Source organism: Urocitellus parryii, chromosome 5 (genome assembly GCF_045843805.1).
Source record: "Urocitellus parryii isolate mUroPar1 chromosome 5, mUroPar1.hap1, whole genome shotgun sequence".
Lineage (NCBI taxonomy): Eukaryota > Metazoa > Chordata > Mammalia > Rodentia > Sciuridae > Urocitellus > Urocitellus parryii.
In genome coordinates this window covers 128,591,134-128,615,343 of record NC_135535.1, presented here as the reverse complement: position 1 = coordinate 128,615,343, position 24,210 = coordinate 128,591,134, and the positions used below count along the sequence as shown (strand labels likewise).

Genomic DNA, 24,210 nt, shown 5'->3' with positions numbered 1-24,210 from the left:
AACCGCACAACCATCGCATGCCATTGCAGGGGCAACCCGGCAGGCTGGCCCCCCTCCAAAAGCCTCCCAGCCCCCTTGCAGCCCTGGCCAGGCTGCCGGCGCCAATACACCGGAGCCGGCAGCTAGGTTTGGTCTCGGACTCTCTTCAGGGGAGCGGGGAGCGCGCTCGCCCACGCCCACGCCCCCCAGAGTCGCGGGCGCACACTCGGGCGCATACCCCAGCGCGCGCACGCCGCACACAAGTGCGCACGCACATCGCAGCCTGGCAAGGAAGGGCCCTGTCCGCGGCCGCCCGGAGTGATACTGGACGCTTAGCTAGGTCCCCCGGAGGGCGACGCCTGCCGCCCCGCCCCGCCCCGCCCCTCGAACCCTCCAGCCGGGGCGCGCTGTGAGCTGCAAAGTTTCGCAGCCCGAGTCAGCCAAGGCAGCGCGCGGGCTTGGGCTCTGCGGTGTTCCGCGCGGCTTCAGACGACTGCGACGGCTGGCCCGGAACTCGGGCCGTGTGGATGCACCGCGCACACGGCTGACCGCCTCACGCAGATCTAGCTGTCCACATCCCTGCGCCCCCTGTTCCCCGGACTCCGTGTACACCTTCCTGCCGCGGGATCGGTTCGCAGCCTCCGCTGCGCCAGCGTTCACAGTCCTCCTGGGCTCCGGCTCTTCGCCATCCTCACCCCGCCATGGCTCGTGGCCCCGCCTGGACCAACTTGGGGCCCCAATTGCTGCCTCTGCTTCTGCTGCTCCGGTTTGCGGGCTGCAGCCACACGGCCCCCTCCTGGTCCGCACTGCCCGCGGTAGCCCACGGCCTGCAGGGGGATAAGGACCCCCAGCAGTCTCTGGGAGATGCGGCCGCAGCTCTGAGCCCCGGTGCCCAGGACATGGTCGCTGTCCACATGCTCAGGCTTTATGAAAAGTACAGCCGGCGGGGCACGCAGCCGGGAGGAGGCAACACTGTGCGCAGCTTCCGTGGCCGGCTGGGTAAGTAGGGGACGTCGGGGGGGGGGGGGGAACCCCTCTCATTATTTCCTTTCCTCACTTGTCCACTCTTCTCACTTCTGCACCCCTGCTTTTCCTCTTCCTGCTCTTCATTGACTCATTCATTCGTTCATTCATTCACGGGCAATTCACTGAGCACTTTGTGCCAAGAGGCAGCCTCCAGGGGGACACCAAAGGGCATTGCCTAGGACAGAGCTCTTGCTTCTGGGGGCCTCCCAAACCGTATAGACACATACTACCGCATACACAAGGCTTGAGGCAAAGGGTGGAAGTTGGCATGGGGAGTATCCATGTCATAAGGGCCAGTTTTGTGGGCACTTGCTGGGTGAGGAGGGCAGGGTCCAGTGGACCTAAGGAACCCTGATGGAAATATCAAGCGCTGGGTTAGGTAGGAAACTTCCAGCTGGAGAGAGTCAGTGGTTTTGGTGGAGAGGAAGCAAAGTGCACTGAGAAGGACCTTGGTGCCAAGGACTGTAGATTTGTGGGCATTATCATGAAGTGTTCAGACTACCAAGGTGTGAGTAAGCCCCTCCAGAAGCTTGGTAAGTAGCAGCATCCCATTCCATTTCTGTCCTTACCCCACTTTCTGATTTCTTCATACTTTGGATGGAGTGGGGCAGAGGCCACTGGCAGAAGCCTTCCCTGCCCAGGGTGCTTCTTGATTCCAGCCTTAGCAGTCTCTGGACAGGGCTGGGGAGAGCCACACCACTTCTGGAAGCCCTGGGGCAAACAGAGGAGGTGCAGCCTGGGCAGCAAGGGTAATGGGAAGACCCTGGTTGTCATGGTGACTACTCATAGCTGCAGAATGCTGTTCCAGCAAATGTGGGTGGGGGTCTTCTGCAGCCCTGTGGGGGAGGAGGCCATTCATCAGGAGAAACTCTTCAGTCTGTGTGCTTCCCTCCTGAGATGGAGGGGAACATGCCCAGCCAGCTTTGGGGCCAGACAGCAGGTCAGATCTATCAGCTACTGCTCAATGCACTCTAATTTTACAAATAAGGTGACTCTATGCTGTGTGACTCTATGCAACACTTGTGGCCACAGAACCAGACTTGGGAAGGTTGGCCTCCTGTATTCAAGGACAGGGGAGCCCTTGTCAAAAAGAAATGCATCCCCTTATCCACCAGAGAAAACTCCCCATGTCAGCGTTCTAGGGCTCCAGGCCAATTGGATTGAACTCCATCCTTTCTGATAACTTTAATTCATCACTTGGGGTCCATTTGTGGAGCAACATTATTAAATTAAGCCATTTAAGAATCATCTGGCATCAGTGAACCTGGATGAATCAATAAAGCTATGTAGATTTGATCATACTCATCTATAAAATGGGCAGGCATGCCAATATTTCCTCTGGGGGATTAGAGCCAAGATGAAATGTGATAATATTCATAGGCTCCGAGCCCATCATTTGCCAGATTAAGTATTGGTGCACATTATTCCCCTGAGAGTACAAAGCATTGTGCTGAGCATTCTGTGCCCATATGGGTTTAAGACCTTGCTTACCGATTACCTCAATCAGCAAGACCACTTCTGCAATAAAATGTGTGCGTGCCCATTGTGCCCAACCACCTGATGCAGCTGGGCATGGAGTTGAATGGTTCTGTCCTTCTGCTTTCATGCCATGGAGATAGTACAAGCAGCAGTGGAATATAGGATTTTAACCCCATAAAGGGGCTGAGACAGAACCTCAGATACAGCACTCACATTTTACAAATAAGGAAACTGAGATGGGGGAGGCAATACTTAGTGGCTGTAGTTGCTAAGCAAGTCCCATCTCCCAGGCCGTTACCATTCTCACTGCTGCCTATCACCACCACCACCCATCTATATCAGAACTAAGCCCAGAGCCTGGGAGGCATAAAATGGAATGGATGAGTATGAGAAATCGTAATTCTGGCACAGTCCGGAACCATTTAACAAATCCCTCTTTGAAACCCCGAGGCAAACTTCTGCATAAATCCCAGCCTTACCAGCTACTGGCTATGTGCTGTAGCACATGTTACTTTCCCTTTCTGAGCATTAGTTGCCTTGAGTGTATGGAGAGGAGATGAGGATTTGATGTGATAAGCTAGGTTTTATGCCTGGCATAGAGTGAGGTGTTGGCTTCTCATCCCCTCCAGTGAGTCCTCTAAGGTTTTTTATACCCAGCCCTGTGCCAGTCTTCAGATGTGCCTGCTTCCTGATTCAGGCATTCATTTGTGAGGAGGTGTGAGCCTGAGCTTATAACAGTTCCTGGCATCTGTGTCAACAATTTATTAGCTCATAACTATTATCACAACAACCTTCCCTCTTTCCCTCCACTGCTCCCTAAAGTGAATTCTGTTCCCTTTTAAGTCTTTATCAGTAAGGAGACCATTTGAACCTGACCCTATGGGTTAAGATTAGGCCACCTGCTCCCCTTATTCCCCCTGAATGACCTATGATTAAATCTAAGTTTCAACACCTACCACTGGGACACTCAGCTTGTTTCCTTCATCTTCAAATGAGAGTAATAATACCCAATTTGTCAAAATTGCCAAAGTTCAAGTTCATTTCAGCTTCCCAAGTTTTCTGTTGCTATAACGAAATACCTAAGGCTAAGTAAGTTACAGTGGGGGGAGGGAGGCTGAAAGTCCAAAGAACATTGTGTAAGGCTACCCCCTAGCTATGTCACAGCATGGCAGATGGCAAAATAAGAGATCACATGGCAGGACAGGAGGTCAGAGAGCAGGGAAGGGCCAGTGAGACCTTGCCATCAAATCCTCATCTCCTCTCCATACACATAAGGCAACTAATGCTTAGAAAAGGAAAGTAGTAGCTGGTAAAGCTGGGATTTATGCAGAAGTTTGCCTCGGGGTTTCAAAGAGGGATTTGTTAAATGGTTCCGGACTGTGCCAGAATTACGATTTCTCATACTCATCCATTCCATTTTATGCCTCCCAGGCTCTGGGCTTAGTTCTGATATAGATGGGTGGTGGTGGTGATAGGCAGCAGTGGGAATGGTAACGGCCTGGGAGATGGGACTTGCTTAGCAACTACAGCCACTATGTATTGCCTCCCCCATCTCAGTTTCCTTATTTGTAAAATGTGAGTGCTGTATCTGAGGTTCTGTCTCAGCCCCTTTATGGGGTTAAAATCCTGTGTTCCACTGCTGCTTGTATTATCTCCATGGCATGAAAGCAGAAGGACAGAACCATTCAACTCCATGCCCAGCTGCATCAGGTGGTTGGGCACAATGGGCACGCTCACATTTTATTGCAGAAGTGACCTCGCTGGCCATGCTTTCTCAACGAAAGTCTTCAAGCATTGAGTTAATTGGTAAGCAAGGTTTTAAACCCATATGGGCACTGAGCCCTATGTGGGTGGGTGGGGAACAGTAGACTTTGACAGTCTGGTGGGGGTTAAAGAGGCATAACAGTTTCTCCCTCAGGAACTAACGGAGGTCTCATGAGAACTGTCTTCTTAGGCAACACTCCCAATAACCTTATTCCTCATTACATCCCACTACTCTTAACAGTACCACACTGGGGATCAAGCTCCCAGCAATGAAACTTGGAATGACAAACCACATCCAAAACATAATTCCAGGTATTTCTTAAGCATTTTATTTGGTGGAAGGTACTGTAAATTCAGAGAATACAAAGATGCCTAAAATATGGGCTCTCATGAGAAAAGCTCATGCGCTGTCAGGACAGGTTGAAGTCAGTAGAGGAACAGGGTTGCAGGAAACTGGAATGTGCAAGGTAGCAGTGAAAGGCTAAAGGAGCTCTGCAGGAGGACCAAGAGCAGCACTGACCTGGCAGGGAGAGGCCGGTGAAGTCTTTTAGAGCAGGGAAGGCCACAACAGAGTGCGATAGGCAGGTGCAGTGTAGCCAGGTATGGAGGTGAAGCAGCCACTGGGTGCTGAGTATTGCAAAGTGTTTGGTTTATTATATATATATATATATATATATATATATATATATATATATATATATATATATGAGAGAGAGAGAGAGAGAGAGAGAGAGAGAGAGAGAGAGAGAGAGAGAACGCAGGTAGACAAGTAAATTGCCACCAGGCAGGTAGACAAGTAGATTGCCACCAGGCCACAGAAAGCCGTAAGTTTGCTTGTATCCAGTGGGGCAGTAACAGTGTGCATGACTCGGGAGAGGGAGGGAGAGGAAGGAGGGGGGATAGGAGGAGAGAGAGAAGGCTCTTAAATTCATGTGTAATGGAAAAACCATCTAGAAATCATAGAAAATCACAGTTTTAAAAAAAAGATAATCACAGATGCAGATTTAACCAGAGTAAATATAATAGTTTAATAAAATTTCAGGCATATATATATTCTTGAACTAGATCAAAGGAAAACACTTTTGCTGAGTTAGCTGGGTCAGGACCCAGATACCATATCTATCAGATATACATATACATGGATATTTATATATGTATACACCCTGTTTTTACCTTAATGGGATCATATTTTCAACATAGAAGTATTCTTGTTTGAAATTACTTTTTATTTTCCATTCCGGATCATCCTGAACTGTTTCACATGCCTGTTGCCCAATTATAGTTTTTCCTGTGAAAATTGCTCTCTCCTATGGGGTTTTGTCTTTTTCTTATTGATCTGCCAAGGTTCTTTGCATAGTATTAGCCCGTCAGCTCTCATAGATGATTTGCTCTTGAAATATGAGTGTGAGGCCAGGGGTGACAGTTTCTTGATGACCAGTCCTGGGTGAAGGCTCCGGCAGAAAGGATGAAGCATCCACAGTCATTATACAAACTGGATACAAAGAAAACAGGAACTGGGGGTTGGTTAGAAAGAAGAGGGGAAGAGACAAGCTCCTGCTTAGGGGTTGTTGGATAGGTATTGAGGCCTCCTCCTTGGCAGGAGGTCAGGGAGCAAGGACAGGGGCTCTGAGGGTTATGACAGTCCCTGCAGCCACTTGACTATGTATTCTGAGCATGTCCTGGGTACCAGGCACTGAGATTCAAGCAAGCCCTGCAGAGCCAATTTCACAACTTGAGGAGATGCATACAAACACTCTGCCCAGTTTACAGATGAGAAAACTGAGGCAAAGAGAAGTTTCATGACTTGCCTAAGATCCACAGCTAGTAAATGATTCAAGGAGGAGTTAAACACTGCTCCTGGAACCTGCATGGAACTAGACACCAGGCACTCAATACCTGCCAGTTCCCCTCTTTTCTCTGCAGCCCATGAGCTGGCCCACTGTATCCGCTTCCCTCTTGTGTTGAAGCTTATACCCTTCGGTTCAGTGTTCTTACTCTCGATGTCTGTTTCAGGGGCAGTGCCGGGAAAGATTTCCAGGTGGCTTGGATTCTGTTTTTTTGGTAGAGCCATCCAAGGCGCTGCTTTTGGCTTGAGTGTTGCCAGGAAGGAATCTGTTCCAATTTCATTGACCTCAGGAAGGAGTCTGAGTGGTCAGGGTCCTGAGAATTTCAGAGATCTACAGAAAGATGGGCTTGTGCAAGTAAGGTCAGTCCTTTCCTTCTTAGAGAATCAAAACTCAAAAACAGCCAGATAATGGCTTGTGTTTGCAAAACACAGTGCTGTTCACAGCATGTGATCTTTTGTCCCTCTGCTCCTAGGCACACCATTGGGATTATAGCCAGAGCACACAGGGGATCAAAGGGGAGCAAAGTGGGTGGGTTTGGGGTCAGACAGACCTGGGTCCATGCCCTGGCTCTGCTCTTTACCAGCTACAATGCTTTAGGCTAGTTATCTACCCTTTCTGAAGGTCCAGTTCTTTGTGCACAGAATAAATGTCCCATCCTTTCTCCTCTCAAAGTGAAAATGAGGAATACTTAGTATAGGGCCATGCACTTACGGATGGAGCTCAGAATTCCATAATTAACAAACAGTGTTACAGGTTGAACGTCCCCTATCTTAAAATCCTAAATTCCCATTTCTCTAAACTACAAAATGTTTTGAGCACTGACATGATGCCACAAGTAGTAAATTTCACATCCAACCTCATATGACATGTCCCAGTCCAAACCGATGCAAACTGGGTGCAGCGGCTCTCGCCTGTAATCCTAGCGGCTTGGGAGGCTGAAGCAAGAGGATTGTTGAGTTCAAAGCCAGCCTCAGCAATTTTAGCAGGGATCTAACCAACTCAGTGAGACCTTGTCTCTAAATAAAATACAAAAATGGGCTGGGATGTGGCTCACTGGTTAAGTGCCCCGAAGTTCAGTCCCGGGTTCAAAAAAAGTAGATACACTAAAAATATTGTACAAAATTAACATTAGACTATGTAAAAATAGAAGGAATATGTGAAACACAAATGAATTTTGTGTTCAGACTTGGGTTCCACCCCTAAGGTATCTCATGTATATGTATATATTCCAAAATCCTAAATATTTCTGATCCCAAGCATTTTGGATAAGGGATATTCAACCTGCATTTGCTGTTTAAAAATGAGAAAAATGAGTCTCAAGAGGAAGTCCCTGGCTAAAGACCCCACTGCGCAGTGTTGCCAGTTGTATTTGCATCATCAGCTGTATCTTTCTGAAGAATGAGGCTTTCTGGACTTCTTAAGGGTGTGTTTACTATACTCCAGGGCAGCAGGCCAGGAGTGCCCCTCCCCACTTCCTCAAGTGTTAAATGAAGTGTCAGATCCTACTCTCCTCCTTTCTCTTCCTGCCCTCCTACAATGCAGAGGCCACTTGGTCAGGATATGTACAAGAATTTGATCATTCAACACACATTCTTGAGTACCAACTGTCACCAGGCCTTGTGATAGGATGTCGGGATATAGCAAAGAACAAAACCGGCAAAGTTCCTGCCCTCATGGAGTATCCGATGTCAGGAAGTGCTCTGACAAATGAAGTGGAGGGTAGACAGAGCAATGGTGGCTCATTAGCCAAGGAGCCAAGGGTACCCTTTGTTGGGGATACCATAGGGTGGAGACCCAGAGGAGGAGCACAGAAGCAGAAGGAATCGTTGAGACAGAGCCTTGTAGGAAGGGCAAGGCCAGTGTGACTGTGGAAGATGGTCAGCGAGGGGGTAAGGGAGGTGATGAAGGTGGAGAGCTCCACAAGTCAGATCAAATAGGGCCTTGGTAAGAAGTAGAGTTCTGTTTGGGGGCAATACAGGGTTCCGATAGGGGTCATCTGTGATTGATGCTCCCAACACATAGGGCCTCACTTGGGACAGTGCTTTGTAAAGCTGTGACATGACTAAGTGCTGTAGTTGTGTATTGTCATCATAATCAATCTGTTTCCTCACCAAGCTGAACTCATCCAGGACAGCTTTGGCCACCTTTTCCAGGACCCCAGAAAGCCTGACACTTAGTCATAAACAGAATTTTGCAAATGCTTATTAAGAAACAGGATGGGGGCTGGGGTTGTGGCTTAATGGTAGAGCGCTCCGCTCGTCTCGCACGTGTGCAGACCTGGGTTCGATCCTCAGCATCACATAAAAATAAATAAATAAATAAAATGAAGGTCTTGTGTACAACTACAACTAAAAAATAAAAATTAAAAAAAAAAGAAGCAGGATGGAAGAAATAATAAAAGAGGGAGAGGGAAACAGGAAGGATCTCTTCTCCTTGGCTGTGAGACGTGAGCCACAGGGTACCAGCAAAGTTATTAAGACATGGAAACTTCTTTCTGGGGCTTCTTGTTTGTAGCCTGGGCACCTCTTAGCAAGAAGCTTCAGGTAGGTGTCCCTGCTCTCAGCAACAGTCTGGAGCTCCTGCATGGTATGCAAATAGGCACACACAGAGAAAAGGTCAGCCTGTGGTCCCTCACGCTCTGCAGTTGAGCAGACCTGTTTGGAATCAACAGTTCCCAGCAGGGAGGGTCTTCACAGAGTGGATATCCAGTAAGGCATGAGCTCCCTCTGGCCAAACTCATTCAAGCTGGAATGAAGTAGGAGTTCTACTTTCTTATATGACCTCTGAGGTTCCTCCCCACTCTTGATCAGTTAGTGAATAATTAGTGCGATAAGACTAGAACTAGATCAAAGGAAAACACTTTTGCTATGTTAGCTGGGTCAGAACCCAGAGCCCATGGGGATGGGTGAGTGAGAGTGCTCGAGTTGGTATAGGAGGGGCTGGCTCTGCCATTCTCTGTCCTTTCAATGAAAGTGGCAGGGATGCTTCCTGGACACCTCCCTTGTATCCAGCATATGACACACATGGTGTTTGCTTGAAATTCTGTTGTTTTTTTGAGGCAGATGAGTAAAGTAAGATAGAGAGCATGATGGGGTTCCATGGGGCTTGGGGTTTGTTTCCCAGGTTGTTTCCTAGCCTGGGAGTGGCTGCTGCATTGGTAGTCAACTTCACCTACCCACGGCCAATGGGCTTGAGGCACGAGGAACCACAGACTGGCTCTCTGGATGCATCTGCATGCATGTAATTCAGGGGCCCTAGGCTGTGGCTGAGAGCAGGGACAACTACCTAAAGTTTCCAGCTAAGGAATACTGTAGATCACACATCCTGCTACCTGGGGTGCTCTCCAAACTTCCTCACAGTCAGAACCTCAGGGATTCTGGTTAGAATGTGGGACTCAAGACCATGATACTCAAGGCTACAGTGTTTGGAGAAGCCAAATTTAAATGTGCAGCAAAACCCACCATTGCTTCTTATGAATGATGCATGTGGAGGGGCTGTGACACCTCCCGTGTGGATGTGTTGTTAGGGTTAAGGTGAGATGACATCTCTAGTCTCGACTGGTACTTATTGAGCCCTCCATATATGTTTCTCCCTTCCTTTCTTCCTCTCACAGTCCATTAAGAGTCTGTGAAAGTCCCCAATAGAATTATGCTTCCTTCCCAATAGAAACAAAGAATATTAAACTGAAGGTTGTGGTTTTAAAAAATCCCAGCTAATTTTCTGGATACAGGTGTCAAATAATTGTAGTCTCTGCATGTCCCTCGGGGAGCCCAGTGCCTTCTCCCCCACATACTTCCTGGGTGTAGAAACTCCGGTCTTTTACTGGCTATACCTATCAAACAGACACTGGTGGTAGGGACGCGGAGGAAGCCCAGGGAGGAAGCCCACCCTGGCCTCTCTGATCTTCAGCATCAGAAGGAAGCATCAAGAAAGCCTGTCTTCCTCACCTTTGAGTCCTAAAGAGGACTTGGTTATTGAAGAGAGCTTATGTTGCTGCCAAGGCTGAGGCAGCTTCCTGGAACTGCAGCTGATCTTGGCAAACACTTGGTGGAAAGGGTGGTCAGCCACCCCAAGGAAACAGGCTGGAACATTCTTGGGCACACTAGATGTTGAGTGATGATGGTCCTTACAGTGACCTGCACCTCCAGAGAGCAAACTCATTGAGTGACCTGTGCACTCCTATGTTGCTCCTTCATTGTAAAACAATCTTAAAAGTCATAAGGCAGATGGTCAAATAACTGCTTTTAACCTCTATTTCCTGTAAAACGTTCTCAGAATGCAATGAAAAATGTGAAGGTCTCCTAGTTTCACCTCATTTTGAAGAATGATCACATTTTATATAAATTACATTCAGTGGTTACATTTAAAATCTGATTGCATAGAATAGAGGACTGTGCAAAAACTGAAGGGGATGCTTGAGGCTGGGCCCAAGCCATTTTGAGCACTTAATGAAGGTGTCAGTGACACTTGCTTATTTTTTCTTTAAGAAGCAGTACAGGTGTGGAAACAGGAACTTGAAGATCAAGCCGACCTAGATGCCCATCTTTGTCTACTTTTTCTTTTAAAAAATCTTCTTTCTTTTCCTTCCTCTTTTTCTCTCTCCCCCCACTCCCTCTTTCACTCTCTCCCCCCCTCCTTCCCCCTCCTTCCCCCTCCTCCCCCCTCCTTCCCCCTCCTTCCCCCTCCTCCCCCCTCCTTCCCCCTCCTCCCTGTCTTTTGCAAGGAGAAAGTGACAATCTTCTTCTGCTGATCTCAATTGCACTTGTTCATTGAGGATACCAAAGGGCGCCCCCATCAGTTTAGTAGGAAGATTGCAGAGGATGAATAAAGCAAAGCGTGGTCCCCTGCCTGGAAGTGCTGGGTCTGCGGACTTTGTTCCACCACCCCAGCCCTGGGCCAGCGACCTAGTGAGCAAGGTGCTCCTCTAGAGAACCTAACATGCTGTGGTCTGTCTTTTCCGCGCAGAAGTGGTCAATCAGAAGGCCGTGTATTTCTTCAACCTGACCTCCATGCAAGAGTCAGAAATAATACTCACCGCCACTTTCCACTTCTACTTGGAGCCGCCGCGGTGGCCCCGCGCGCGCGAGATGCTATGCAAGCCACGGGCCAAGAATTCCTCTTGTCGCCTGCTGCCACCAGGCCCGCCAGTTCGCCAGCACCTGTTTTTCCGCAGCTTGTCACAGAATACAGCCACGCAGGGGCTACTTCGTGGGGCCATGGCCCTGGCTCCCCCGCTACGCGGTCTGTGGCAGGCCAAGGACATCTCCTCCATAGTCAAAGCGGCCCGTCGGGATGGCGAGCTGCTCCTCTCTGCCCAGCTGGATTCTGGGGAGAAGGACGGTGGGGTTCCCAGGCCCAGTCCCTACATTCCCTACATCCTTGTATACGCCAATGACCTGGCCATCTCTGAGCCCAATAGCGTGGCAGTGACACTGCAGAGATACGACCCCTTTCCAGCTGGAGACCCAGAGCCCCGCGCAGCCCCCAACAGCTCGGCGGACCCCCGTGTGCGCCGGGCAGCGCAGGCCTCCGGGCCCCTCCAGGACAATGAGCTGCCGGGGCTGGATGAGAGGCCAGGACACATCCCCCACGCTCAGTACTACCACAAGCAGGAGCTATGGCCCAGCCCCTTCCGGGCGCTGAAGCCCCGGCCTGGGCGCAAGGACCGCAGAAAGAAGGGCCAGGACGAGTTCATGGCCTCCTCGCAAGTGCTGGACTTTGATGAAAAGACTATGCAGAAAGCCCGGAAAAGGCAGTGGGATGAACCGCGAGTCTGTAGCCGGAGGTATCTGAAGGTGGATTTCGCAGACATTGGGTGGAACGAATGGATCATTTCGCCCAAATCCTTTGATGCCTACTACTGCGCAGGAGCCTGTGAGTTCCCAATGCCTAAGGTAGGATGGGTTTGAGTACCTCCTCTGTGTTCTGCCTATTGCCTAATCCTAACTCTCAGCTCAGCTCCCTCTGCCGGACAGTTATCTGGCAAGTCCCTCTGCCTGGGTGACCTTTGTTTCATCATCTGCAAAATGAGTATAATAACACATCCCATCTACAGAGGCAAAGAATAGGTAAACAGAGACAGCCAAGTGGGAATCTGCTGGGTGGAGACTGTCCACAGATATTTAATTTGTCTGGGTTTTTAAAAGTGTTCTGTTGTTTGCATTGGAATTTTAAAATCTGCACATCTCTCCTGAAAAGCAGGAAAATCCTTCTCTTCAGAAGGGCACTCCTCAGAGCAGCCACCTACAGAGGTTGAGTCCAAGCTGTACCCTGTGGACAAGACAGGTTCTAGAAGCTTCTTTCCTGGCAGAAGTTTTCCTACTGTTCCTGGCTTGGATCCCCAGGCAGTGCTGTCTGTGACCAGCTGGCTGCTAGCCTCAGTGGCCCTCCCAGTGTGGGCTTCCTTCTCTGTCCCTCAGGGCACACGCAGGGTAGTCTGCAAGACAAACACTGGATCCTTTCATTGTGCCGTTCCTGAAGTTTCAGATTCTCCTCTCCCTACCCCAGCCAGGTTTGACTCTGTCCATCATCCCCCAGTAGCCTTTACTGCAGTGGACTGGCCATGTTAACCTCTGGCACATAGCACAGTTTCCTCCTGCTTACTCTGCAGAATCCTCATGGCTAGCCCTATTAGAAAGGAAGTCAGTGCATAAATCCAATTTGAACCTCAATAAATCAGCCAGGTGGGAGAGCCCAAACCGGATGTGGGGCCACATTAATCTATTTTGGAATTAAGGGGTTTCTCCTCCAAGCCATGAATGTGTGAGAGAGAGGAAAGGAAGTGCCCTGTGGGGAGAGGGGATCTGCTAAAAGGGCTTACCAGCGGGGACAGGTGCAAGACCAGAAGCTAAGGCTTGCAGCTGGCTGACCTCATGCTTACCTTATCTACCTAACTGGCTGCCTCCCCACCTTCTGGGACACCAGCCAGCACACTAACCATAACCCTGTACACATGGGGGTGTCCTTGTCCTGCTCTTGCTGCCTCTCCTCCTCCTCATCTAAGAAGGCCTACTTGTCATTAATGAGCTGAATTGAGTGACTCAGCTATATTCATAGATGGAGGTAGGCCACTTTCTATCGGAGGGGTCACGTCTAATTTAGTCATTTTAAGTCTCAGTGTCTTCACTGGTAAAATGAAAGTCATATTCACCCCATAAAATTGTTAAGATGGCAGAATGGGATGATATGGTAAAATTGTACCTGCCACCCCAATTTAGGCATGTCTGGGAAGTGTAAGTTTCAAGCCCCAGTACACAACCCAGCCTTCTCCTTCAGAACAGATTCCATGAGAGGCACGTCTATATTCCTCAGACTGTGAAGTCTGGGCAGCTGGCCCTCCAAGCAATGCTGGCTGAGCCACCCCTCAGCTTTCACCCTGGACAGTTTCTGTCAGCTCCAGGTGCCTTTCAGGGATATGTGACCCTCTCGCGCCCCCAAGTGGCCAGGGGGGTCTACAACATCACTTCAGCTGCAGGAATAAGCTGACAGGCCTGGGGGCTCTTGCAGACCTCAGCCTAGAACTGTTTATACCTGATTTCAGAGGAAATATGTGTTCATCCCTGGGAACTTATGTTTGCTTCTAGGTCAGTGTTTCCAGAGTCTGGGTCAATGGTCTGTCACTGTGAGGACTGCTCTGGTGGGAAGATGGATGGGAGGGGTAGAACACTGAGGTAACCCTGCTTCTTTCTCACCCTGCAGATTGTTCGCCCATCCAACCATGCCACCATCCAGAGCATTGTCAGGGCTGTGGGCATCGTCCCTGGCATCCCAGAGCCCTGCTGTGTTCCAGATAAGATGAACTCCCTGGGGGTCCTCTTCCTAGATGAGAACCGGAACGTGGTGTTGAAGGTGTACCCCAACATGTCCGTGGAGACGTGTGCTTGCCGGTAAGACGGCCCCAGGGTTGAAGGCAGTCTCAGCACCAGCCCCTCAGCCAGCAGAGCGGCATTCTCAGAGCCTTTTGGAGCCAGGACTTGACTAGGTCTGTGACTACAGATGCAGGGCGGAGCTTACAGACAACCCACTGGGGTCCAGAAAGGTCTGTCCATCTATCTGGTCATCATTCTGGAGTCTTTTGTTGCTAATGACTTAGCCACCTAAATGCTTCCGGAGTTCCTGGAAAAAAAAAAACAAAAAAAAAAAAACCAGAATTATCCCTGGCCTGAAGGTTGCCCATTGACTCTACCTGCCACTTTCAAGACCCAAAAATGGACAGGTCTTCAGTGTTGGCTTTATGTGTTTATCATCTCATAACCTGAGAAGACTATGCAAACCTTAGGGTGCTTGCTCCCTTCACATGGAAAGAATCTCTGTTTAAATGTTCAGTTTAAAATCTTTCAGGCCACGTAGGGAAACAGGGCCTGAATGAGTGTTTTGTTTCACACTCTACTATAAAAGCTTTTATACATACATATGCACATATAACCAATTTTGGTTTTGTTCTCTTAATATATATTTTATTTTAAAACAAAGAGGGGCTTTTGACACCATTCCCCACAGAGATAATCATGCTGGTTAGGTGTGGGTTCTTTAAACATGCATATGAAAATAACATATACAGTCATATGTTGAAATACTAAAAAATAACCAAGATTTTATATTTTTGTAAATTATACTTTGTATACTGTAGATTGTGTGTGTTGTGTGTTTTTATGGAAAGCTAATAAATTAAAGTTACAGTGGTATTTCAAAAACCTAAGTGTCACCTATTTCTAACTATAGATTGATCCCCACCTTTGAGACATGTGGTGGCTGCCCTAGACACAGCATCTTCTAAGATAGGTGGAGGCCATCTCTGTACTTTCTCTGCCTCTGTCCCAAGCTCCAGAAACCCCACTGCTCCTGGGCCTTCCAAGATCCTGTCCTAATCCCTCTGTCATGCAAATTCCCAGCCTGAGCTGGCATTAAAATGGGGCATGACTCTCTCAGCAGGCACATTGGCTACCAGAGTTTTCTCATATCCCTGTCTCAGAGGACCTTCATTGATTGGGAAATATTGACAGGAAGTTCTGCGATTGTCTTACTCTTCCATGGGAACAGACCTTACTTAGGGTAGTGGGAGGTGATTTAACATAAGCAGTCAGGGGGTTCTCAGGTGGTCCAGGGATTTGGGAGTAACTGGAAGGATAAAATGATTTCCTTGTGTATATTCACAGAATGGCCACCACTCAGCAGCCTTGTCCCCAGATGGCTCCCGTTTGCCTGGCATTGACATTGCCTTACTTATAGCCATAGTGACCAAAGCCTATTAACTGGCATTTCTGAAAGAGATTCTGGGTTCAATTTTAAGCAGGTGCCTCATAGGGCCATCAGCCAGAATCTAAGAAAACGACCTGGCCCTGAGTTTACATAGACTGCAAATCTGCCAGAGCTTGTCTAAGAGGAGATTCAGCAGACAAGCAGCCTAAGGTGTCATCATCGGTGAGGCTCCCAAGGCCAGGCCTCCTGTGTAAGGGATGGATAAGGAAGTGCTCCAGGAGACACAGGTAAGTCTAGCAGGAAGAGAAGGAGCTGAACATCCCAGCCACATTCATCAGGCTTCTCTGGGGAACTCTGGAGCTGGCATCAGGCTTCAGAGTTAGTCCAGCCTTAAGGCTAAGGAACTGGATGTGTGGCACTCCCTGGCTTCAGGCTGCCCCTGGGAGGGGAGATGTCAGATTCCAGCCTTTTATTCAGGTAGCCACAGGGTCTTGGAAGCCCCAGCAGTCTTTGAAGAAGGCTACACTCAGAGCCACTGGAGGTAGAATAACTGAGATTGGAAAGCAAGCATGCAGACTGGTAGGTAAGAGGAATCCAAAGGCACCTTGGTGGGGCGTGGCCCCATTTGTGGAGCCCTTTCTCCGAGGCATGCCAAGTGACCCTGGGATAGATGGGTGGACAGCTGCCCTGGGAGCCTATCTGCTGACAGATCATGTGAGGCAGAGAGGTGGCGCTCTGCACAAAGGCTGCCTCACCCCTGGATCCCACAGGAGCTGTATATGGGATGAAATGGTTCTTTTCAGGTTGCTGTGGATGGCTGGGATGTCTCAAACTGCCTGCAAATTTAGTGCCTGGTTAGCCATGTCTAATCCTTGGCGGAACATGGCAGGATATGAGTGAAGAGCAAAATTAGTAAAGATATTAGGGTGTGAAAAGACTTCAAATCTCTTTCTTCCAAATGTTAGGTCCCTTGTGTGCCTCCTCCACTCATTTTTTTGTCCCCCATCAGACTGCACCCTTTCTCTTTTTGATAAAGATGGGGTGACCTATAATAGCTTCACTTTATTCTTTCAGTTACTTGTATTTTCTGAGAGATCTTTGGGATTCTCCAAATGCCTGCAACTCCTCTCATTCTTTGTCTCTGGATTTCTGGAATGGGGCAGGGTAGGCTGTGAGACACTCCCAAGGATGTGGCCAAGGGCAGGAGTTCAGCCTGTGCCTGAATGGACAGTATTCAGTGGGTGACATCTTTCTTGGAAATGCCACGATAACTTTTAGATGTGGAGAATGGGACATAGAGATGACATACATCCCTACTCTGTAGTGGAAGGAGCTAGTGTTATCAGTGACCCTAATAAATTTAGCTGTGACATCCCATTTAGCCCTACAGAAGCTTTCCAACTTACTGTCCAATTGAGCACAGAAAAACAGACTCAGGGAGGATAGTAACACATCCATTAATGTCTTACTAAGGCCACAGGTTTGATGCCCAAGGCAGCCTGAGTCAAGGCCTACGAGACTGTCACTGCTCTGAATTTCCTGGTAAGTTATCCCTTCTTTGAGTCTATTAAAGTTGTCCCAGTGGCCTTGAGCACCATCACAGTAAGGTTTAAGAATAAATGTATGTATAAAGTAACTTCCTTCCCTTTAAAACCAAAATATCAACACTACATTTTTACAAAAATCAGAAGATCCCAGCAATACCGCTTAGATAGATACACACAGGTCCCTGAGACCACTCAATTAGGCCTGTATCATTTTGGAGAGAAAAGACCTAGTGACCTGGTGCTAGACCACATCCCTGAAGGTACAGCATCTTAGAGATCAGTTCATGTCACCAAAATCAAACAGAACAACTGAGATCCAGAAACTTTAAGGCTTGAATAAACTCCAAGAATCTTCTGATATAACACTTCCTTGAGAAATCCTAGTACTAACAGATATTTTGTCTGAGGCACCAGAGTAGGAGCCTTTCTATGTCTGAGTCACTCATTAAATGTCATGAGATTCATCAAATGCCTAGAAACAAGGCTGCTTCTGTGGCCAAGATGAAGACAGTACTGTGATGGGAGAACTGACAGTTGTCTGGAGTAGGGGTGGGAGGGTATGAAGAGGGAGGAAAGGAGAAAACCCCACAGAGATGCTGACTTTCATTCAACCAGGAAGGAAGGGCTGTACTTGGCTGTTGAAGTAAGAATGTCACACGTGTCAGCATGTGCGTAGAGTGTTTGATGGCAGCACATCTAAGGTAGGAGGTGGCTTGATCAGCCCTCCTGGTGGGCACACTAGGAGGGCGGACCATCTTGCCGGTCCTGGCTTAGTTCACTAGAGCATTGAAATTATCAAGTGCCAAATGGAAGCAGGCTCTGGGGACTAGGGGCTGGGAAGGAATTTACCAGCTCTTCCTGACCCAGGCTCTCCATGTAGTCTCAGGATGAATCTACTTTTTATTCCTTTGAGCAATATGTGGGGTGTTCAGAAGCTTGGAGAACGGACAAATGTCCTCACAATGATGTCTCCTGAAACAGAAGGGGATCCTGACACCCTGTGGGCAGCCATTTCCAAGAAACTCAAGCAGGTCCTTTCTTACCTCCATGAATAAAGGTTGAAGTCAATGTCACTGCGTTGGAAGAAAAAGCTTCCATGAAACCTGAAATAAATGGATGAGCCACATCTGCTTCTACTGTTCAATAAACTGTGCTTCTCCCACAGCAACTGCATGGGATTTCTATAAGTCACAAGTCCTGGGAGGGATGATGCTATGAAAGCTTTGTTTAAAAGTCACCACGCACAGGAATGTCACAAATAGACATGGGGCCAAGGCCAAGCTGGCCACAGCCAGGTCAAACCCAGTCAGGCCAGTACGCCCCACAGAACACTCCTCCTCCAAGGATAGAACGGCTCAAACCAGGAGACCAGCAGTGCTAGGGCCCTTTGTTTTCTCAGACATATCCAGCAAAGTGCAGCTGCTCAAAACCCAGAGGTTGTGTGTGAAGGAGTCCTAGGTTGGCATCTAAGGACAGTCAGGAATTGTCCAGGTAGAGGACGGCAGGGAGGATGTGAGGCCTGGGAAGGATAATCTGGCCCATGGGTAGGGAATGAGACAGTATAGGAAGCCTAAGCACTATATTGACAATAGCAATAATAATGATTATTTATTGAATGCTCTCCATGTTCTGGGTTCTATGCTAAGGGTGTGTTCCTAAGAGCTCCCAGGCATCTGGGGAGTCCTCTGGCTTCTCTCTGGACAGTGACAAATGTGATTCCTGAGCCTGGCCTTGGACCAGGTGAGAACTCTCCAGAGTTTTATCTCTTGGGAGGCTGAAGTCCATACTCGGTGGCATGGCTCAGAAAATATAGGGGCTGGGAAGGAATTGACCAGCTCTTCCTGACCCAGGCTCTCCATGAATATAAGGAAGAATGCAGTCCAGCCCAGTTAGCAACGCACATTAGCTTTTGTTGTGAGTGTTCATTAACTTACTATTAAAAGACAAAATTGCAACAAATTCAGTTTAAGGATTTTAGTTGACTTTTCTGACTCCAAGTGTAAATTGTTGGAGGTGCCCTGGATGCAGAGGCCTTTAAGTCTTGATGCATGGGGTTCTGAACAATTATTGCCTTCAGTCTGGCATGGTAGTGCCAGGTCGCAGTGACTTGGGTGTTACCCCAGCTTGGGTAAAAGGCACAGCTCCAGGAGTAGGCATCACCCATTGGGGTTGAGTTATATTCACCTGTCCCTTTGTAATTCTACCCCTTTGGCCTTTTGGGATAGAATGTTCCATGGAAACTCCCCTTGTGTGTCCCTTATATAAGAATAAAGAATTCAGTGGCTCTCTATTTCCATGGACCCCTAAGGTCTCAGAGTGGTCCCCAGATTATTGAAAAGTTATTTCTGTGTGTTTGCGTGCTTTCTTCACCATCTTCTTAAGTTATTAGAATCGTCAGATTTTGTGAACCCAGCATTAGGTCGCCAGCTAGGATAGATGGCAATAGTAAATTATAAAATATATAATTATAAAAAATAAATATTATTATATATTTTATAAATTATATTACTTTAAATATAATTATAATTTTTATATTTATGATTTTATTCTTTTAAATAATATATAAATTATATTTATAATTACACATGGATGGTTATGTGTAAATAAATATATGTGTGTATATATTTATATATAATTATAATTATTTACATATAATTATATAATTCTCATGTAATTGATATAAAATTATAAAATTGAATGTTCCAATGAGCTGAAAAGAGGAGGTGGTTTTATAGGTAGAAAAGGGCAAAGAAATGCATCAAAAGAGAACAAAAAGCAGATTGGTGATTTCAAGATTACTTTTCTTATGGGGTTGGAACAAACGGACTTCCTTACCATGCTGGCTCAGGTTAACTGGGCCCTTTTTATTGTTTGCTATAAAATTCTTGTGGTTTTGTTTCTTTTCCTTTCCTTTCTTTTTGACTGGCCTCTTTCAGAGCTCAGTTGGATCTCATGGCACTGAGCCTGAGTGACTCCATTCTGGCTTCTTTCCGTCTGCCTGGTGCAGGAGGCTACCTGGTGCAGGAGGCTGGTCCACAACAATGGCCTCCTGGAAATTTTACTTCACATCACCAATTCTGGTGAGGGAATGGTGAGACAGGTTTATCAGTCTTTGTTCATGGAAGTGATATTAAGAACATTTCTGGAAACCAGCTAAGCAATGAGCTTACCAAGAGCTTTATACACGTTTACATATACTTTGTCCCAGATTGTCCACTTGATGAACTATCTAAGAAAATACATAAAATGTTGACTATAATGACAGGCAATAATGTGCTCTTCCATATTGGCCTCCGTAGTCTAACTGTCCTACAGTTGGAGGTTTACATCAGGATGTCCACATGATTGGATAGTATTTGGTTATTAAAAATGAAATTTATGGAAAGTTTTATCACCTGGGAGGCTGAGGTCCCAAGAAGGGACTGCATTTTGCCTTACATTTTGTTGAGCCATGTTCAGTCTCACTTCCTGAGACCTCCGAAACACAAAGCTAGTGACAGGAGAGGGAAAGGGTCCTTTTGAATGAGAATCATGGTATCTTCTGAGAAAGATAAAACAAGACCCCAACCTGCCCCCTAACACTCAGAGTTAGGGGGATTTGTTCAGATATACAAGGCCAGTCTTTGGATATGAGGTGTTCCCCGCAAAGTTCCTATGTTAATGTTCAGAAGTGAAATGATTAGATTATGAGAGTTGTAGCCTGATCAGTGGATTCTTCTATTTGTCTTATTCATACATTGAAAGGACCACTGTACTGTGTAGTGACTGTAGGCAGATGGATGTGGCTGGAAGAAACAAGCTCTCTGGGGGTGCACCCTTGAGTATTATATCTTGAACCCCTGGATCCTTTCTCTCTCTCCCTGCTTATGAGCTGCCATGAGCTTAGCAGTTTCTCTCCTCCACACCTTGCCATCATGACGTTCTGTCTCACCTTCAGCCAGAGGGGTGAAGTTGGGCGATCATGGACTGAAATCCTAGAAAACTTGAGCCTAAAATCAACTTTTCCTCCTCTAAGTTGTTTGTGGGAGGCCATCCTCGCATGTGATTTGAGTTACCTCCCTGGCTGGGCGAGAGGCGCTTAGACACATCTTTGTGTCCAGAGCTTTCCCCACCCTTCTCAAGTCGGAGGGCTTGTCTGTGTGGAGTCGTGCCTGGCCACAACCCCTGAAGACCCAATTGTCTCACCTGACCTTGGGACACTGCCCCCCTTAATCTTCATTGGATGGGATTTTCCCCAGAATTTTTTGTTCCCCAATAAAAGTCCACTCCCTGGTGTGTTCTCTCTCTCTCTCTCTCTCTCTCTCTCTCTCTCTCTCTCTCTCTCTCTTGCTGGCCTCTTCAGTAAACCTCCTACTCTAACGGGTAGCTTGAGGCTGGAGGAAGGAGAAGCCGTCCTGGAGCTGGTTTAAAGGTAATTAGGGCCTGTCTCTTTAATTCAAACCCCCTTTTGGATTTGTCACGTAGGCGAACCTTCATTTATGAAGCCTGTGCTGGCTGCGGGCTAAAGTTATTCTTTTGAGTATTTTGATCACGAAAGGCTAATTAATAAAGCCAACAGAAAGGATTGAAGTTTGCTGAAATCACCACCTAAAGGAAGTCTGGGATGGTAATCCAGGATTCCCATAAGAACCTAGAGATTTGTGACAAAGGGTGCATTAAGATTTGCATGTGACCATGGCTGACCTCTTCTCTTGACCCAGGCACCTGCCACAGAGGCATGCCATCCAGAGAACAGGTAAGCATAGGAGTGTGCCTGGGAAAGCTGTTACCGTATGCCTGATGGAGGACACTGTAGAAACCTGGAGAGAAACCTGGACCAGCCAGGCCATCCAGACAAGTAGGTTTTAGGTTTGCAGGACCATCCCAAACAGCAAAGCCAGTACTGTTGGGAAGCAGCAGCAGGTGGGTCCTCCTAGGATCCCTTTCTTCCTCCCTCTTTCCAACATTCAGAGACTGACATCATTTCACCCCAATTCCCTCTGGACTAAATAATCCCATAGGGTACTTGAACAATTCCAGAAAGAGGAAACTAGACTTCCTAATAGTATGATCAGGCAGGTTTAAGACAATAATTAAACAATAAAGGAGATGCAAGCATATATGGATCCTCTGAGTTTGTGTGAAAGAAAGTTTCAGAAATGCACAGGCATGTTACATTGCCCAGCTCTAAGAAGAGCCACTCACATCAGAGTGGATGGGACTAGTGCCACCAGGCCGTGTGCACATGCAGCTTCCACAGCCAGATGTAATGACCTCTTACATAAACAGGTCCACGGTCTTTTCATCTGAGGTTCCCAAATTCAAACCCATCTAAAGTACTAAAATTTGTTTTTTTTTTACTCCTATAGCAAAACTTGATCTGAATGGATATTTGTGTTTATGTATTTACTTCACAGCAGAAATACTGATATGTTTTGATTATTAGGCATCACCTCTGATTCCTTTGGGATATTATGCACCATAATATATTTCTCAAATTTGAAAATTTTAGGCTACCAGAGTTTCAGAGAGTGATTACAGAACTCAAAATGTTAACTCTGGCATTAATAAAAGATGGTAAAAAAAATCTCTCACATTTTAAAAATAGCACTCTATAGCAGCCCCTTGTGGTTCCCTGAGCATATCCAGACCACGCTCTATTGTGTCTTTGCTCGGCCTCTTGAGTGTGGATGGGTCCTGGGCAGCCCCAGGGCTACAGCATGTTGGGTGCTGCCACCATGTTCTCTAGCCCTTCCCAGCCTGCACCGTGTTCTGCAGCTGAAGCTCTGACCTGGTCTTGGCATTCATTCATCTTTTCCCTGCCCCACAGAATTCTTGAACTAAGCTGGACCAAGGCCCAAGCACGCTTCCTGCCCCACCCCAAAGCAGCATTTCTGAAACTATGCATTTCCCTTCTTCCTCTGGTTGTGTCCTCAAAGGATGGGGACAGCAAGTTCTGTTCAGGCTGGCCACCGGGGGTTCCTAGTTTTACCTTTCCTATCTCAGATCTCTGACCACAGCCTGCCTTGGCCCCCTACATCTCCTTGAACCTTCTTAGCTCTTGCACCCTTTCTCTGGGAGTCCCCCCAACAGGAAATAGAATTAGGTCCCTGCTCCTCAGAACAGACCAGCATACACACTCTCCAAATATTTTTTTGACCTTACTCATTTAATGCCACACATGATAGAGATGGACAGAAACTGTGTAGGCATACTCCTTTCAAAATAACAGTCCCTGGGATCTTGCAAGCTTCTACCTGGGCTGCATTAAGTGAACCTCCAGTCCAGGGGCCCATTTCTGGGCATGGACAAGTCTCAGAACTTTCTGTCTCTTTTCTGTGGCCTCCTAGCTGATAAGCCAAGACCCATACTCCCCCACCCTCACACAGACCAGTGACAGTGTCAGAGCTGGGACCAGAGCTGGGGTTCTGGTCCAGTAGGACCCATGTGTTTGTGGTGCTGCTGCAGAGTAGTGGGTGATGTGGGTATGAGGCTTCCTGCTTTAGCTTCACATCAGTCAGACCCAGGGATGAAGAGGTGGCAGCCTGCAGGCAGACACCTAACTGGCTGGGGACGGTGTTGATTGCTGCCACATGGGAGCACATAATCTTATTAATCCTAACAGCTGTCTTCTGAAGAGGAGGCTCAAAGAGCTAAAGTGACTTGCTCCAGGTCATACTTACAGGAAATATGTGAGGGAGCTGGGATTCAAACCATCATCTTCTCTGGCTCCAAAGTCTTCCCCCAATACTAAGTTACATTTGCACATTCATGTTCCATCTCTGACTCTCAGAAGCTCATCTGGCAGATGGAACAGTTGTACCATGCTGGTAGGTCTTGATTCTTCAAGGACTAGGCCTCTGACTAACCCTATATGTGGTCCCCACCCCACATCCATCCCTCCTGGACCGCAGAGTTTGTATCATTTTCTGGGTTCTTTGTGTTGTTTCTATATTTGGAAGGATTTTCAGTCTCATTTCCTGGATTCTTTGTTGCTTTGGCCCAGGAGATGGGGCATATGTCATCCTGCCTTGAGATTCCTCTGAGCATAGCTGGCAAGGAAATGAGAAAAGATCCTAATTAGGGGGCAATAACCCCCTGGAAAAACGCAGACCCTTTACAGTAGACTGTGTCCTTCCCACAAGCTCTGTGTATTTGTCAGATGTTTATAGAGCCTTCATTAAAAGAGAGCTGTCTTAGATAAGCGATGGGGAGTGCTGCATTGAGAGCCAGATAAGAACAAGTGGAGGACTGCCTGGGGAGGGCAGGGGAGAGCCTCGTGCTGGCCCCGGGGGGGCACTCTGCAAAGCCTTCAGCAGGACGATGCGGGCTGTCTCTTCCACCCGCTAACACACCTCGGCAGCCCTGCAGTCTCCTCTACAGGGCCCAAG

At 47.6% G+C, this 24,210-nt stretch overlaps 1 protein-coding gene across 1 annotated transcript; it reads left to right on the top strand.

The window, feature by feature from the left end:
* Positions 1–425: 425 nt before the first annotated feature.
* On the top strand, positions 426–14,680 carry Gdf10 (growth differentiation factor 10). The gene is made up of 3 exons (XM_026411986.2): positions 426–978; positions 11,061–11,989; positions 13,794–14,680. Exons 1-3 carry the CDS (start codon positions 681–683, stop codon positions 13,983–13,985), a joined length of 1,419 nt encoding a protein of 472 aa, XP_026267771.2. The 5' UTR covers positions 426–680; the 3' UTR covers positions 13,986–14,680.
* Positions 14,681–24,210: the final 9,530 nt, after the last annotated feature.